This window comes from Lycorma delicatula, chromosome 1 (genome assembly GCF_047948215.1).
Source record: "Lycorma delicatula isolate Av1 chromosome 1, ASM4794821v1, whole genome shotgun sequence".
NCBI lineage: Eukaryota > Metazoa > Arthropoda > Insecta > Hemiptera > Fulgoridae > Lycorma > Lycorma delicatula.
The window spans coordinates 273,398,379-273,415,168 of record NC_134455.1 but is presented as its reverse complement, the minus strand read 5'-3'; the positions used below and the strand labels follow the sequence as shown (position 1 = coordinate 273,415,168).

At 31.0% G+C, this 16,790-nt stretch overlaps 1 protein-coding gene across 2 annotated transcripts in view; it reads right to left on the bottom strand.

Moving 5' to 3' along the window:
- Positions 1-16,790, bottom strand: part of rb (adaptor related protein complex 3 subunit ruby) — a 179,014-nt gene that overhangs the window by 143,212 nt on the left and 19,012 nt on the right. For both annotated transcript variants that reach the window (XR_012758107.1, XM_075377954.1), the window contains exon 3: positions 13,756-13,831. Coding sequence is in view for 1 of the 2 variants with exons in the window: in XM_075377954.1 (XP_075234069.1) it covers positions 13,756-13,831 (76 nt within the window). In the remaining variant the exon portion in view is untranslated. The remainder of the gene's footprint in view (positions 1-13,755; positions 13,832-16,790) is intronic.

Sequence of the window (16,790 nt, the reverse complement as noted above, 5' to 3'; positions counted from 1 at the left end):
TTTATTAGTGAAAATCTTTTTCCATAGCTGAAAAAGATAAAATAAGTTTAACAGAGATTAAAAGTAACTTTCTAAAGTACAAAACTGAATTCAATGTGAGGAAAGATTCTTATTCTTTTACATAATTTTTAAAAAAAAGCAATGTGCTGTTAAGTGTGATGAATTATGATGGAATGACTAAAATTAACATTTAAGTCTTGAGCCAAGATATTTAGCTCAATGGAAAAATGACTAGGTTGCAAAACATCAAAGATCAATATAGTTTACTGGGAGGATAAAATAAAGTTACGCATTTTAAAATGAAAACTGTAAAATTGTGATTCTGAAAATCCAACAGGATTGAAATATATACATACAGATAACTTTTGCTAGTCCAATAGGGTTTTGCTCTATAAGAACAAATTTTCTACAGTTATTCTGTATTATTTCTCTAAAAATATTCCTTTGGCAAATCTGTTTTTCATAATTAGACTAGCAAAATTAATTATTTCTGAATTATTTACGACTGGTAAATAATTAATCTTTAAAAAAAAAAAATACCTTCTTTCCTAAAACAATTTAAAAAAATCCCTTTCCGGAAGGCGGAGGTAGATTTCACCTATGCTAAGTAGGGAATATAAAAGATTTACACCTTAAAGTTAATAAAAACTTCAAATTTACTCAATATGACAATGGTTGCATGTGAAAAAAGTTTCACATGTTTAGCATATGACAAGCCCCATCTTCTTACAATTCCAGCAACATTTTGGCTATCCTTTGCTGTAAGGGTTGGTCATTGGTCATATCAAAAATTGTTTCAGAAAAACGTTTTAGATAATGTTTAGAGGACTAACGACCACTTTAAACAGATTCGATACTGTGGCTATTACAGGAGATATGATTCTTATTTGTCTTCAAAACCCAATTTTTTCCACCCCCCGGGCCAATGGTTGGTGATATAAAAAGAATTTACTTAGATAAGTTTTAGGCCAATATCCAAAGAATAGTAGAAACTTTAAATGAATTTGATATCTTTATTAATAAGAAAGTTATAGCAATATTTTGTTTTGGTCATTTCTTACCGTAAGGGTTGGTCATATCAAAAATTGTTTCAGACAAAAGTTTTAGGTAATGTTTAGAAGACTAATGACCACTTCAAACCGATTCGATACTGTGCCAATTAAAAGAGGTATGATTTTTTTTTTTCAAAACTCCATTTTTTCCATCCCCTGGGCCAATGGTTGGTGATATCAAAATATTTTACTTAAATAAGTTTTAGGCTCTTATCCAAAAAAAATAGTAGAAACTTTAAACAAATTCAATATTTTACTTAATAAGAAAGTTATAACAATATTTTGGTTTTACAAAAAAAGCCCCCCCCCCCCCATTTCCAGCCCCATGGTCTGATTTTGGCAGTTAACGAACTCGACCGAGATTTTGGGTCAAGTTATTTTTAAAAAACAATTTGAAAGTGATTGGCGCAAAATTAAGCCAGTTATATAGTGAAGTGAATAAAAACCAGTATTTACTTTTACTTGCAATTATACAAGTGTTTACTTGCAGTTCTGTGAATAAACAACGGTAAACCAAATACTTGACAAGTATTCTCTTTATTTGTAAAATAGGGAAGTGAATAACCTTTACTTATCAAGCGTTTACTTGTAACTACACGCAATTACTGATTCAGGTCAGACTTTACTTAAAACGAGTGAATAAGATCCTAAGTTCGGAAGAGTATTCAAGTATTTACTGGTAGAATTTCAAGGTAGCTATTTAGTAACCTTATCAAACTTTCATTTAATTTTTTATACTTGGTATGGCTGCCTTTATCAACATTCGTCAACCAAAAACTTACAAAGAAAGGCGAGTATTGAGTCCAAGAAGATATGAAGAACTAATTCGTTTTACAAAAGAATCAGTTGAATTTTTGACGAACGCTTTTTTGGAAGACAGTAATGAAAAGCGAGGAGGTGCTCTGTCATCGCAACAGAAAATGGAAATATTTTTGCGGTACTTATCAGACCCTGGATTTCAAAACGGTGTCAGTGAAGAATTCGGGATTCACCGTTCTACAGTATGCAAAACTTTCGATTATGTTCTGAATAAAATAAACGAAAAGGCATCTGAGTGGATTCACTTTCCACAGAATGCTCATGAGTTAAATGAAGCCAAGAGAAAATGGAGTTCTCGCTTTAAAATGCCGAGCGTAATAGGTGCTGTGGATTGCACGCACTTAGAAATAAATAAACCAGCACGCTACGGAGACTGTTACGTAAACCGTAAGAAGTATCCCAGCATCAACGTTCAGGTAACATGTGATTCCACTGAAAAAATCACTAGCGTTGATGCTTCTTGGCCGGGTAGCACCCATGACAGTCGCATTTGGAAACGGAGCAGTGTTTGCCAAACCATGGCTAAATTTAATGGTACGGTATGCCTTTTGGGAGACAGTTTTAAAACGCTGTTATGAAATAATTTTATATGGCATCTAAGTCGCTTATTTTGTTTATACGATCTAAAATGTTTTATTTAGACTAGAAAGAATATGACCATTTTTTTCTCAGAAATGTATAGCTTATCTTCTAGCAACATATCAATGTATTGAAACACATAATAAATTATGATATACGGCACACAAAAAAAAGAAGTAATTTGTGGTCATAAATACGTCACTTTACTTGAGGTCTATAAATATCTTTTCTGACAAATGATTCGATAAACATGTAACACATAACGATTCGTAATGAATAAGAGTTTACAGTAAAAATGGGTTTTTGTCAATATGAATAGCCTTTTGAGTGGTGGGAATTTTTATAAAACGTAGTTTTCTGAATCTACGTTCACTTATACTAATATATGTTACTAATCTGTGATTTATGACACGGGTTTTTTATCATATTTTTCCCAATTTTCAACCGATTTGCTTGAAAGTATTATTTTTAAAATCAGCAAACTATGTTTCATAACAGAAAGCAAAAAAAAAAAATTCGCTTATAAAAAGCGCAGTAGAAATGCGCAAAATAATTCTGCAATTAAATTATCGTAATTTCTGAGGCAATCAGATACCAACATATTTTCGCGGATACCAATCAACCGCGGATCATTGTGATGGGAAAAGATTAAAACAAAAGAAACGTTTGATGTATTGACAAACGTGTCTGAACATGATGATATACAGGATATGAATCATATAAGTGTGTACTTGATAAGTAAAGAGAATACTGGATAAGTAAAAGCAAAATGGGAAAACTACTGGCAAATACTTGGACAACTACAAATGTTACAAGTGTTTACTTTTAAGTATAAGTAAAAGGTTATTCACTTAGTCTCAAGGGTTTACTTTACTTGACCAGTACTTACTTTAAAGTAAAAAGTATAGTTTATTCACTTCACTAATAGTCTCCACAAGAAAGTGAAAAAAAAAATATGCATATATATATATATAGACATATAAATAAATGTATATATAAATTTTTGAGCTGATGGTGGTTTTGGGATCTGGGGGAGGTGAGACACGAAGATATGTCAAAATTTTCCAGAAGATGAATATCATGGTACCCATTACAATAGGTAGCTTTCTTATAAAATCGACCTAAATGTTACAAAATGATGAATAATACTGGCATTACAAATTTCTAAAAACCTTAAAGAATCTGAAACCCAAAATTAAACAAGATTTAAAAACTACATAAAAAGGAATAATATCAGAAACTGTAATGTTCCATGAAATTAAGTAGTAAACAACACTTTTATAATCACCTTCATCTAATTAACCCTTTCAGGGTTGCTGGCAACTATGTATTGCAGTTATAAGTCATCTGCGGCCAACTATTGTTACCCAAATGTATTTTTTCCTTACATACTCACTTGTAGTTATTTAAATGGACATTTAGTTTGAAAATAACTTAATTTTATGTTTGTCTATTGTTTTAAAACAAAATTGTATTTTAGACAGCAACATATGTGTCCATAATATAGAGCATTAGTAAATACATTTAACCATTAAGTATTTGCCAAAGATAATATAATGTATTTCCTTACATACAATGTGCACCCTTTTTCTTAAAAACTAACATGAAATTTATGGGTGTACGTGAGATACAGCAGAATGTCCAAATGAGGGCCCAATATCTGTATTTACCATTGTACTACATATTGTGGTATAATGTAACATGGTAACATAAACAAATTGTAACATGTACTTTTGACTTCATATCAGTAAATTAATGTTAAGTCAACAACCATTAAGAGTATATTGTAATTGCCTGTTTATAAAGAAAACTTTGTTATAAACATTTTTGTTTATCTGCATTCTCCAGTTCTTAAAACATTTATTATTATTCATCTGGTATTTTTATATAGGACACAACCATCTCAGCTGAACAAATAATAGTATTTATTTTGTTTTAGTTGAGTGAAGGTATTGTATGTTCAGTTTATACTTATACTAAGTTTGTTCAGCTTTTGAAGAGCTTCAAGAAATATTGCATTTCTAACAGCCTAGATAGAATTGAAGACTGCTGTATGATACAAAGAAGATGATCACATCCTGTCTGAAGTCCGAGATTCAAACAACAATGAAGATTAAAAAACAAATAAGAATCCTTCTGATTTACAATAGGGTTTTAACTTGCTTGTTTTTAAAATGATTGTACGATGTTATTGCAGTGGGCTCTTACCTCTTTTTTAGTTTTAGACGTGCCTGCTAGCCTCTGTTTATTTCTGTACTTTTTACAGTGTTTATTTACCTTAATTTTTGTATGTAATGTAGTATTTAATGACAATTTAATTTTAACATATACATTTTAGTATTTAATTTTTATTGTACAAAAAATAAACAGAGATCAATTGAAAATTTTACACGTTAACTTTTTCCCAAAAACTACACCATTATTTTTTAGATGTAAGTCTTACAAGAGTGCACATCATACACAAGTAAATACGATATTACATTTTAAATATGGTGCTTAAAATACGAAATTTCAAAACAATTTCATGAAAATTTCTTGTTCTATACTTGTGAACAAGTCTCAATCATTCAATTACCATATTGTTATGAAACACTTCATTTTTAGGATTACAGTATAATAGATTCTTAGATTATCCTAAAAAAAAAAAAAAAATGGGGCTTACTTGCATCTATTAAGTTATAAGCTATAAATTGGAAATCATTAACATGCATTTTTTGACCTAGAAAACAGTTTATGAAGTGCACATTTAAAGAGAAATTATATGCATAAAAATAATGATAATTAGGTTAAATATTTTTAATTTAAAAAAAATGGAAATTTTCTTTGAATCTTTGTTTCCCTTTATTATCTTGTGATTATCATGTTTTATTAAGAGTACATCAAAAAGTGATGATTTATCAGGTTGTTTAATGAACTGTAATGAAACATGATTAAATTAAAAATGAGAGAAAATATTGGATGGGATTAAATGGAAGATTATTTAATTGGGTAATTATTAAATAACAGATGAGAAAAATTTCAGCATACAACATTTTAAAGCATATCTAAGGTGTAAAATATATGTTGTTAAAGAATACAGTAGAAATTTCTAACTCCTAAAGCACTGAATGCCTCTTCCATTGTCAACCTTTCATAATCTGGAATTTTTTAATCCAAGTCTGTTCAACTTTTGCTTCTTCTGTTTATGATATGGCATTTACTTGAAGAGTGTATGCCAGTTCTTCAATGTCAGAAACTAACCATTATTTTACTTCTTTATTTTTAAAACCTTTCTCATCAATTCTATGATACTGAAGCTTTCTTCAGAATAAGTGGAATTGTCTGTTAATATTCTATTAAACAAATTTTTGGATTGCAACAATAATTTTCTACCAAACTTGAGCACATTAATAAATTTTCTTTTTCATACCTATCAGATTTAAAATTTCTGAGAATTTTTTTATCTTTGACATTAATCTAAAATAAAGAACATTAATGACCGACCAATGGTAACATTGTATGTAACAGAAAAAACATATTGGTCCACTAGCTGCAATAGGCTGATAACTTTGAGCAGAAAGAATTTTGTGTAGATTTTATCCACATGCTAAGTTTTCTGGCTGTGTTGATGAGTTATCAATAAATAAAGTCACTTTTCCAGGCAATACTTTACCAGCAAAAACCATTTAACACTGGATACAAATTTTTTTATAGAACCGTATTTCATATAAATTAGATGACTTCCAAGTGCTTGTTTGTTTTGAGTAATATACTAGTAATGCATTCTCTGTAATATTTTTAATCTACAAGAATCTTTTTATTACTAATACACATTAATGACAAATGAAAAAAAATACTCCCATAGCATTAAACTGGATGCTAATATCTATATTCTGACCATGCTTATTTTGTGACTCCATAATGGATTTTTTACTTTTAAATGCAAGAATTCCTTGGGTAATATTTTAAAGCTTAACTCTCTTTCATTTACATTAGGGTGCTCTCTCAACTAATCCTTAATCATTCCCTTAAATCCAATTTTTTTAAATTTGGTTGCATTTTCATCAACAGATAACACCTCTTCACAAATATTTAGCTACTGAATTTTGTATTTAGTTTTCAATCTATTTAATTACCCAGAACCGGCTGTAAAGTTTTTGCATTCATAACTGATCATTTCTGCAAGCACATCAGCTTTTCCTTGAAGAAATTAAGTTTTTGTATTCAGATGCTATCATTTTTTTTCTATTTCATGTTTTAGTATTATGCTGTTTGAGTTTTACTTTAGTTTTTGATCTGATCTGAAACAGTTGAAATACAGACACCAAAGTCTGAAAAGTTACTTTTGTAAGCACCGTTTTTAATTTTTCTTTTTTATAAATTGTTAAAATGTATTTGTTTACACATAATTTTGCTAAATACAATATTGCTTTATTCTCATACAGAAAATAAAATGTCATAAATCAAAGCACACACTTCAATGAGATAAACAGACATAAACTCAACCAAAGTTAGATATGAATTGCTTTACATATGCTGTGTATATTTACATATTGTTAGACAGTAATCAGTTAAATATGTAATTTGATGTATGACACATTGCCTATAAATGACTATAAATACATATATGCCTATAAATGACTAGGAACAGAAAACATTATTGTTTATCAAGACTCCTTCCTGCTTGGGAGTTGAACGAATTTCTGCCAAAAAACAAGAGTGAAAAAACTAATGGATGTTATTCACAATAATGGTATACCTTCTTATGGAATGTGGTGCTTTTTTGTTCACTAAAAAAACATACCCAAACATGATAACCGATAATACCACTTTATTACATATTTTTCTTTACTTAAAAGCTATTTTCACTATTAAATATTCATTAATTGACACATTCTACAGGTTTTTAATATTTCTCATCACACAAAATGAAGCCGCCATTTTTATTGTTCTCCAGTAACAAGCCAACATTGGCTTTATAAAAAGTAAATTATGTTTCATCTATATTTAGTCAGATAGAGCAGGGTACAATCACATGTTTTATTCTTTTCTCATCAAAAAAAAATGAAACCTCCATTTTTCAGTGTATATTCCACCAGGTGACACTAGTAACAGAGTTCAGAAAATACTAGGATGTGTCGAAAGATTATGAAAAAACTTTTTAATAAATTAAATATAAAAATAAATAAGAATATGAAATAAAAAAAAAAAAACAGCACAACCCTGTTTAATTGGACTAGATGGGACTGGACATTGTCTAGATGAAGGAAAGTCCGAATAATCCGGAAATGTACAATATACGTACACTACAGCTTAATGAGATCACTACAGTATTAATGTAAAATGCTGGAACTTAAAATCATCTTAGTACATCTTAACAAATTACTTATATAGTAATTGCAATGCAATATGTGAAATTCAAATTCAAACTTTACTTACAGCTACATCAATGTTTATTTACTTTAAAAAAATCCTTCCTTCATAGTTTTATGCTTTAATGATGACGGTCAGTTTTTTGCTGCACAATCTTGTAAACACTTTAGCAAGCAGTTGATGAACAGACAGTTAATTTTGATTTTCAAAATATGAAATCAGCTTTCCAAGCATATCTATAGTTTCTCCGTGAGAGATAACTTGCGTTTCTTCCTTGAGGAATTCATCATCTGAACTGTCTTCTGTGTTTTCAATATCAGGATGTGAATTTGAAGAACACAATATCATCACAGCTTAGATGCTGGTGATTTATATCATTTTCATAGTCCTCTGCTCAGTTACGTCTTCATCTTTGATAGCACATGAATCGTCTAAACAATGAATAAGTTGTTTTAAGGAATTGTTGTTTATTTCAGCAGTCATCTCAGTTTTGAATTCAGAATTCACTTCTTGCCAGATTTTGTTCCAACACTTTTTCAAAGTAGAAGCATTAATTTCATTCCATGCTGAAGCACACTTGTAAATTACAGTTTGAATATTAATTTGTTTAACATTTACTCCAGTGGTCTCACTATTTCTTTCAATAAGTTTTAGAAGTAATTTTTTTCTGTAATGTCATTTGAAGGCTTCTATTACACATTGGTCTAAAGGTTGGATGAGTACTGTCATTTGTGCAGGTAAAAATCTTATAAAGATGTTACCATCTCTCAAGTCATCTGCATCTGGATGACATTGTCGATAAATAAAACAGTTTTTTGTAGTAGCTCTTCTTCCTCTAGAAATCTTCCCAGTTCAGGGACGAAGAGTGAAGAAAACCATTCTTTAAATATCTTGCAAGACATCCATGCTGATTTTTGTGACCTGTATACACATGGAAGTATATTCAAATTACTAATATTCTTCAGTGCTCAAAGTTTGGCTGATATTCCTATCACAAGAGGTGGGAGCTTCAACTTGCCTGACACATTAATGCATAAAAGAATTGTTACCCTTTGCTTACAAACCTTATCCCTCGCCTCTTAGCAGCAGAGTCTAATATTGAGGCAAAAGTTTTTTAAGGTAGCATTTAAAAAAATAATCCTGTCTCATCAGCATTGAAAATCTGAGATAATGATAAATTCTCTTCTTTTATAAATTTTGAAGATGTCATCATTTTTGCTAACAGCATGATCCCCTGATACACTGAGCTGTCATATTCTGTGGCAAGCCTTCCACCTACCTAACCAACTTGAATTTGCTGTGAATGACGGATCACCACCTTATTTGTCATTTAAAATTAAAGCTTTAGATTGTAAAATGGCACCTGATACAGGAACCCCATGCTCCCTCTCTTGGTAAACCAAATAAATAAAGCTTCGTCTAGCTGACTACTTTTTGCCATTCTGATAGTCACCCAGTTGCCTAAACAATCTTTAGTCACCAATTTTGAACAGAAATCTTTAATCTCTTCTGTGTTTTTTCAGTCTGAAACAGTTTGCTTTCCTTCAGTTAACTCATCATGAATCTTTTTTACAGATTCCCTTTATCTACACGAAATAGCGCATTCAGTTTTTCTTCCATAGAAATGACTAACCTCTTTCTTTTAGTTGACAATCCACTAAATTAAACCAAACAGAACACAAAATTTCAATCACAATCACTAATGTAGCAAAAACCACGCCTTACGATTACAAAGTTCAATGAATATTGGTACTGTATTGCTTTTCTGAATAAGTTTTTCAAATAGGGCACAAAAAAGTGAGTATAGACCTATACATCCGGTCATTAACATTACATCACCCTATTGTTAACATGAGTGATAAAGTGATGGCAGGATGGTTATGTTTATAAACAAACATTTTCGGTACATGAGTCATTATATTGACTGTACAAAAATATTCCATGACAACTCTAATCTCAGAAAAAGTAAATGTTTGCGGTAAGCAATACACGAGTTATCTAAAACTGAATACATATATACTTTTAGTATTACAGTACGTAAAAACTGGTGCAAACTAACTGCCAATGAAATGGATACATTATACAGTAAGTCTACTACTGTATTTCTTTTTTTAATGTATTTAAAAAAATTAAAAATGCCTTCCTGATATCAGTCCGGATAATCTGCAAGTCCGGTTAAACAGGACTGTACTGTATTAAAAAAAGATTTAATTAAATATAAAAAATAAAATGAAATATATATTTATTAAATATAAAAGAAATATAATTAATATTAAATTAATTAAATGTAATTAAATCAGAGTTAATGAATAATTATTAATTATTAACAAAAATAATAATAAAGGAGATTATTTTTTTGGTATGTTTTTATTATTATAAAGGGTAAACACAGTAAAATTACAGCTGAATTACAATTAACTGGTCTATAAGGTACCAGTTAAATGGAAATAACACACATGATATTTATCATTAGTAAATAATAAAAATTAATAAATAATACATATATATGAAATAAGTGTTTTTGACAAGAAAACTGACAACTACAATCTAAGGATAAAATGGTCCAGTTTTATGTCATTTATTTATTTTATGTAATCATATACATCATATGAAAGTGATGAAAACTATTAAAGCCAAAATAACTGATACCACAACCACAAAAAATAAATTCCATTGTAAAAGTGAATCAACAAAAACATTATGAAATCAAAAAAATGGTGAATAATACAAATCCCTGAAAAACACTTATAGTATGGTATCCTAAAAAAAACAATTGTTTGTCTTGAATCTGAAAAAGTTATATTTTTAAAATTGCAAAGTTTCATTCGCCTCAGCGGTGTTTCAATATAACAAACAACTGGTTTAGAAAAGGCACAAAAAAAACAGGCAGATACTCAATTGTTAAGAGCAACATAATTTTGTTATTTATTATTTGGTAATTGAAACAGCCCATGGTAAATGAAAATTGTAATTTTAAAAATATCACTTTTTTTTGATCCAGGACAAATAACTGTTTTTGAGGGATACCTTCATACTGTAACTGTCAAGGGGAATCCTGACTGGTGTGCAGCTTTACTTGCGGATTATCGTAGGAAAGAACTGAGTACTTCCAAAAGGTTAGGTATTCTATGTATAATTACTGGCGCTGTTTTGTACAAGAGCAAGGAAACAGAGATCCACAGGGTGTAGTTTATAGAATACTTGTTCATAAGAAGAATAAAGATGTTCTTCTGTCGGCTCTTTCAATCCAGGATGGTGATGCCATAGATAAAAATCGTTTTCTCAATCTTCTGTTGAATGATCTGCTGCCTGATGATACTGAGGCCGGTGAGACTCATATCATTGGTGTGTTCATAGGGAAACTGTAGGTTTTCATTCTGAAGAACAGTCTTCCGAGATTACTGAAACAGAAGTCTGTCAAGTAATCTGCAGCCTTGCCAGGAATACAGCCTGATATGCTTGTATATCATGATGGAGTTTCTTGTTCACATGTTGCACGTTATTCTTGTTACTTTAACTGGGATTTATAATAGGATGTTTTCACTGAATATTTTCCAGTTTGTTGGAAACATGGTGAACTAAAACATCCCTTCAAGAGTAGCAACAAGAACCCCACCGTGAGTTCTTCTTACAGGCCTCTGATGCTCTTGCTAGTGAAAAGCAAGTTTTTCAAATAAGTCCTGTACCTTTGCATTAATAATAGGCTGACTTCTAATCATCTGTTGATGGACAACCAATATGACTTTCCCCCTGGTAAGGGCACAGAGGATGCTATTCTTAAGGTGACTGATATTGCTTCCTCCAATGAGTGCAAATACATTTTTGGCATATTCTTGGATATATTTAGGTCTTTCAATAATTTATGGTGGCCCTCTCTGCCTTGTTTCAATTGCTAAAGCATGGTTGCATGAAATGAAATAAAGGTTCTCTTAAGTTATTTCAGTAACAGAGTTGTCGTTCTTCATGACGGTGGCTTGAAAGTAGGAAAGACCCTGTCTAAAGGATATCTGCAGGGCAGTGAGATAAAGTCTCCTTGTCTGGATTGTTGAATTTGAGCATTGCTTATGCGGATGATGGGCTGCTGCTGGTTGAGGGAAACTTGCGTAATGAGACTGAATTCAGAGCAACTCAGGCATAAAAGGTTCTCAGGTTGTAGAGTCTTCAGCATAAGGTGGTCTTTAGTCCTGACAAGACCACTATGATGTTTTTGAAAGGTCAATTAGCTAATAAGCATCAAGCACAAGTATTGATGGCTGGCATTCCCGTTAGGGTATATCAATTCAAAAGTATCTGGGTATAAACCTTGATAAGAATCTTTGATTCAAGAAGCAGTTTGTTGCAAAGTAGGCACGTGATGCTGTTTTTGGTGTTCGTAGAGACATCCATCCTGATTGGAGGTTGAATTTCCGGTCCATGTGTATTCTTTACAAAGGTGTCCCAGGGCTTTTGTGTGAAATTTAAGTCCAAGGTTATGAATCTTGGCAGTTTAGGTGGAATGAATGTTCTACTGGTCGATATAAGCATGGTATCTTCACAGATGTTAGATATTTGCGAGCTATTAGGTGGGTTCCCATCAATCAATATATAATGCAATTTCTGTCAGGACATGGTGCCTTTAGGAAGAGATTAGCTAGGTTTGGTTTGGCTGACTCAAGCCTCTGCCTGGACTTAGAGTTGATGACACTGTGGACCATGTCCTTTATGTTTGCCTGTGTTACAAGGCTGAATCTACCAGAGTTTGTAGGAAACTTGAGAGAGTAGATTCTTTTCTGGATCAGCGGGTTAACTGGAAAATCCATAGAGAATAGTGGCTTGCTTCCTTACGTTTCTTGTCCAGCAAAGATCAACTGAAGGGGTCTGATTATGTGGTGTCATGATCGGTAGGGTGGTATCTACATTCCTGAGAATGAACCAACTTGTTAATTGTAGGGAATCCTGCGATAGAGCTGCAGATTGAGAGAGTGAAGGCATTGATCTAGCCCTCGTAAGTGGCCTGGACCAGGGATAAAAGTAAATGTAATGCAGGACTCTGCAATGGAGCAGCAATACGAGGTGGTAGGTCTGTCCTTGCTCCCAGTGGGCCAGACCAGAAGTCAAGTTAAAGTTGATCTGATTTCATTAAACTTATTTAACCTAAAGGCAAAATTAGGTTTAAATTACCATTGTTGCGATTAATAAATTTTGTGTGGTATGATTTTTAGCTGAAATTTAGCCTCATTATATAAAGTTATGGCATTTACAGTCATTCTAAGTTTTGGTTAATTAAAGTATTGGAATAGGTGTGGGGTTCGTGCTTACATGAACTCAGGTAGCAAGTTCCGAGGGCAACGATGTAGGACAGAAGAGAGAATATGTCTGAAAGAGGCTGCAGCGAAGGCAGAAGCAGAGAAATAAATCACTGATGTAAATGTCAACCAAGGCATTAACATCAGTGACATTTCAACTGAGACCTGGCTGATGACTAATATGTTATCAGTTAGAGAGTCAATAAGACAACCTCTGGTAAAGCCTATCAGGGCAGGGATCGGAGAGGGTAGTGTGACAACCAAAATCACCAAAAGGTGGGCTGTATTTTTTGGGGGTTTGTATTAGTCACCATTTTTTTAATGTCATGTTATTATCGTAAGGAGATCCACTAACACTTTTTTTACAATGAAATTGGTTTTTTGAAATTGGTTTTTTGGTAGTTGTGATAAAAATTAGTAAGATTGAGTAGTGGAAAGGAATCAATAATGAAATGTCTCATTCCATTTTCAGCAAAAGGGAACATAACATTCTGTATTAATTCTGTAACCAGGAGGGGACTGTAACAAAATACCCTATATTTTAGAGAGGTAGGAATTGGAATATGAAAAAATTGCAAATGTACTCGTATGTTAACTTAAATTGCACGATACTCTCTTGCTTTATTACTCATCTGATGCTAAAGAAGATAAATACATAACAAACTTACCCCAATGATGCGTTTCATTGCTTCAAGTTTGACACTATCCTTATTCATATCCAACATTTGTTTTAAATCCTCATGCCTAAAAATATAAAAAAATATACTTAAAATTTAATTTTACGGTAAAACAGTGCAGAGTAAGTAAACTTTTAATAAGAAAAAAATTTTTTTAATAGTTTATTTTAGCTATCACATTCCTTAGCTGTTCACACAGTCAATGTTTAAGAATTCAATGTTTAACAAAATATTAATGGCGGGAGACAGTTCCCTTTCGACAATTTTTATTATTTTTTTAAATTTAATCATTTTGTGTCAAATATATCAATTAAAATGGCATAACTAAGATTTGTGATAACATGGTACATATTTCTTATGTAAATTAACAAAGGGATTCTGTACCTCTGTTAAAAAAAAGATTCTTCTATGATTTATTCACTGATGAATCATTTGAAGTAAAAAATTTAAGGATATCAAATTTGATAAGTCTTGTATAAGAAATTTGTTAAAAAAAAATTTTTATTGCAATGAAGAAATGCCTCTTCCACATAAAACAATTCCAAGTAGTACTCTGAATCAGTTTGTTCTAAGCCTTGGTGTGAATGCTATTTATAGCTACTAAGATTAAATAGATACCACCACCCACATGAAAAAAAGGTCTGTAGCTAATACTTCATAATATAAATCGAAACAAAAGCATAAAGAAACAGAATTTGTTATAATCCAGGGTAATTTCACGAGGTATTCAGCAGATTTGAAAAATGTCTTCACTGTTTAATAATTCACTTATTCTAGAGTGAATTAAAATATAACATCATCCTATGTATTCACCATCACTTCACCTGTTTGAAACTCCTACATGATGACGTAATTAACATTAAGTTAGTTACATAGCATCCATTTAGCCTGTACCACCTGTTTTATTTTATGTCAGCATACTTATTTTTTGTCATTATTGTTGTTTTGACTATGTTTTCCTTACATGTACCATTCTTGCCACCTGAAATGAGTTGCTGACATCATTCAAATCAGAATAAATTCAAAATATTAGTCTTATTTTATTTTTTTTATTCCTATGTGTTTTATTAGTTTTATTCTTTTAAAAAATATTTTTTTATTAACTTGAAGTATTCTATTTTGTGACAAGTTTTCTACTTTTCAGACAAATTTTTGTTTAGGTTTTTTTTTTAGTTCTTGGTGTTCGTAATAAAATACTATTTTTGAAGTAAATGTTTTCAGACTATTCAAAAAAATGAATACCATCAAATTTAATGTACACTTTAGTGAGAACTGTGACAAGATAAAAGAAACTTTTAGATATTAAAAAGAATTCAAATGGTCAGAGTAAACTCAGTAATGCAAACATTCAAAGAATCATGAACAGGATGATGCCATCAAAGAAACTATTTTAAAATGCAAGACAGAATAAGAAGTCAGCAATAATGAAATTAGCAACAAAATTGTTTTTGTGATGAATGAAAATCTAAAGTTCTTAAAGAATATAGGTGCAAGACCATACTCAGTTTTTAGGTGTTAAGCCATTGGCTAAAAAAAATGTTCGAATCTTGAAACAGTTTCCTAAGTGAAGAAATTGTTGTGGGAAATAGTTAAGTGTATTTTTTCAGTATAAAATAATTATAGCAGTGACAACGACACCAATCTGATAAATACACCTTTGGCTTACCACTTTGTTCCAAAAGCACCCATTTGAATGTTGAAAATTTGTAAGAATCTATGATACAGCATCAGAAAGATTCATCATATTTCTGAAAAATTTATTTTTCTTCTGACAATATTAACACAATTAGCAAAAGGAAAAATGATTATTTTATATTATTAATACAAGGAATGCATCATTACTTTGATAGTATATGACGGTACCTAATAAGTGCCATACAAATATTAGTGAATATGTATAGCAGTCAGCACTGTTAATAACACAGACGTAATAATTAAGTCTGATTATGGTAAAACCAGTTTATTGTAGATATACCAAACACTGGGATCTAGTCTCCCTTGTGTTCCAAAAAACTAAAAACATAGTTCTTTATTTTTCTCTTCTGCCTTTCAGTATCAGGTTGTAAAAAACAATATGATTGAACAGGTTCAGTTCCTCTTGCTTTCCATCCCAGTTCCTTCAGCTACTTTTCTCAGATTTATAAAAGAGTGACAATGGAGACTTTCCTCTAATCCTACATTATACACCCTGAAATATTGCAATATTCAACTGTCATTTTTACAAAAATATTCTAATTTTTTGAGCATCTTGTAATCGGTTAAAAATTTAATGGTTTCCCAGAGTTCAGGCTGTCTTGCATAAAACTTAGAATTAACAATAATTAAAATACTGCAACAATCAGATTACTGTTCTTTATAATGTATCCTCCTTGACCCCTCCCTCTTGTCATCTTTACATTAATGAAAGAATAATGGACTCATAATAGATATAAAATTAAAAGTAGGAAAATTAATATTTACTGAAATGTGCAAAGTTATTTTTTCTACATATTGTTCACAATGTGGTCTTTTCATTTTTAGTGTAAAATTTCACGTGAAAAATTTTAAGGATATAAAATTTAGTAACTTTTGTAAAAAAGATTTTAAACAAATTTTAACAAAAGTTGTCTACTGTGCATAATAAAAGTAAATTATGGATAACAACACTTTTAAGTATGAGGTAAGTTCACTACCTTGCATAAAATCATCATCCAGAGATGTTCATTAGCAATGTATGTATGTGTGTACACATGCATGCACAATGTACATATTATCTATGTGTGCGTGTGTGTATATGTGGATATGGATGCACATGCACATGTTAACACAGAATTTGAAATGCATAAAATTTTTCGTTTATAATAATTGCAGTATTTGACCTAGTTATCAAAATCATCCTCTGTATATTCTTGTGTAAATTTCAGCTTAAAAAGATAAGATTTTAAGGACTTATTGAACTAAAAAATGATCAATGCTTTTACTCTTATTTCAATATGAATGGGCACAGTCAGCTACACTACCATTTTCTTAAAACTGGTGATCATCTT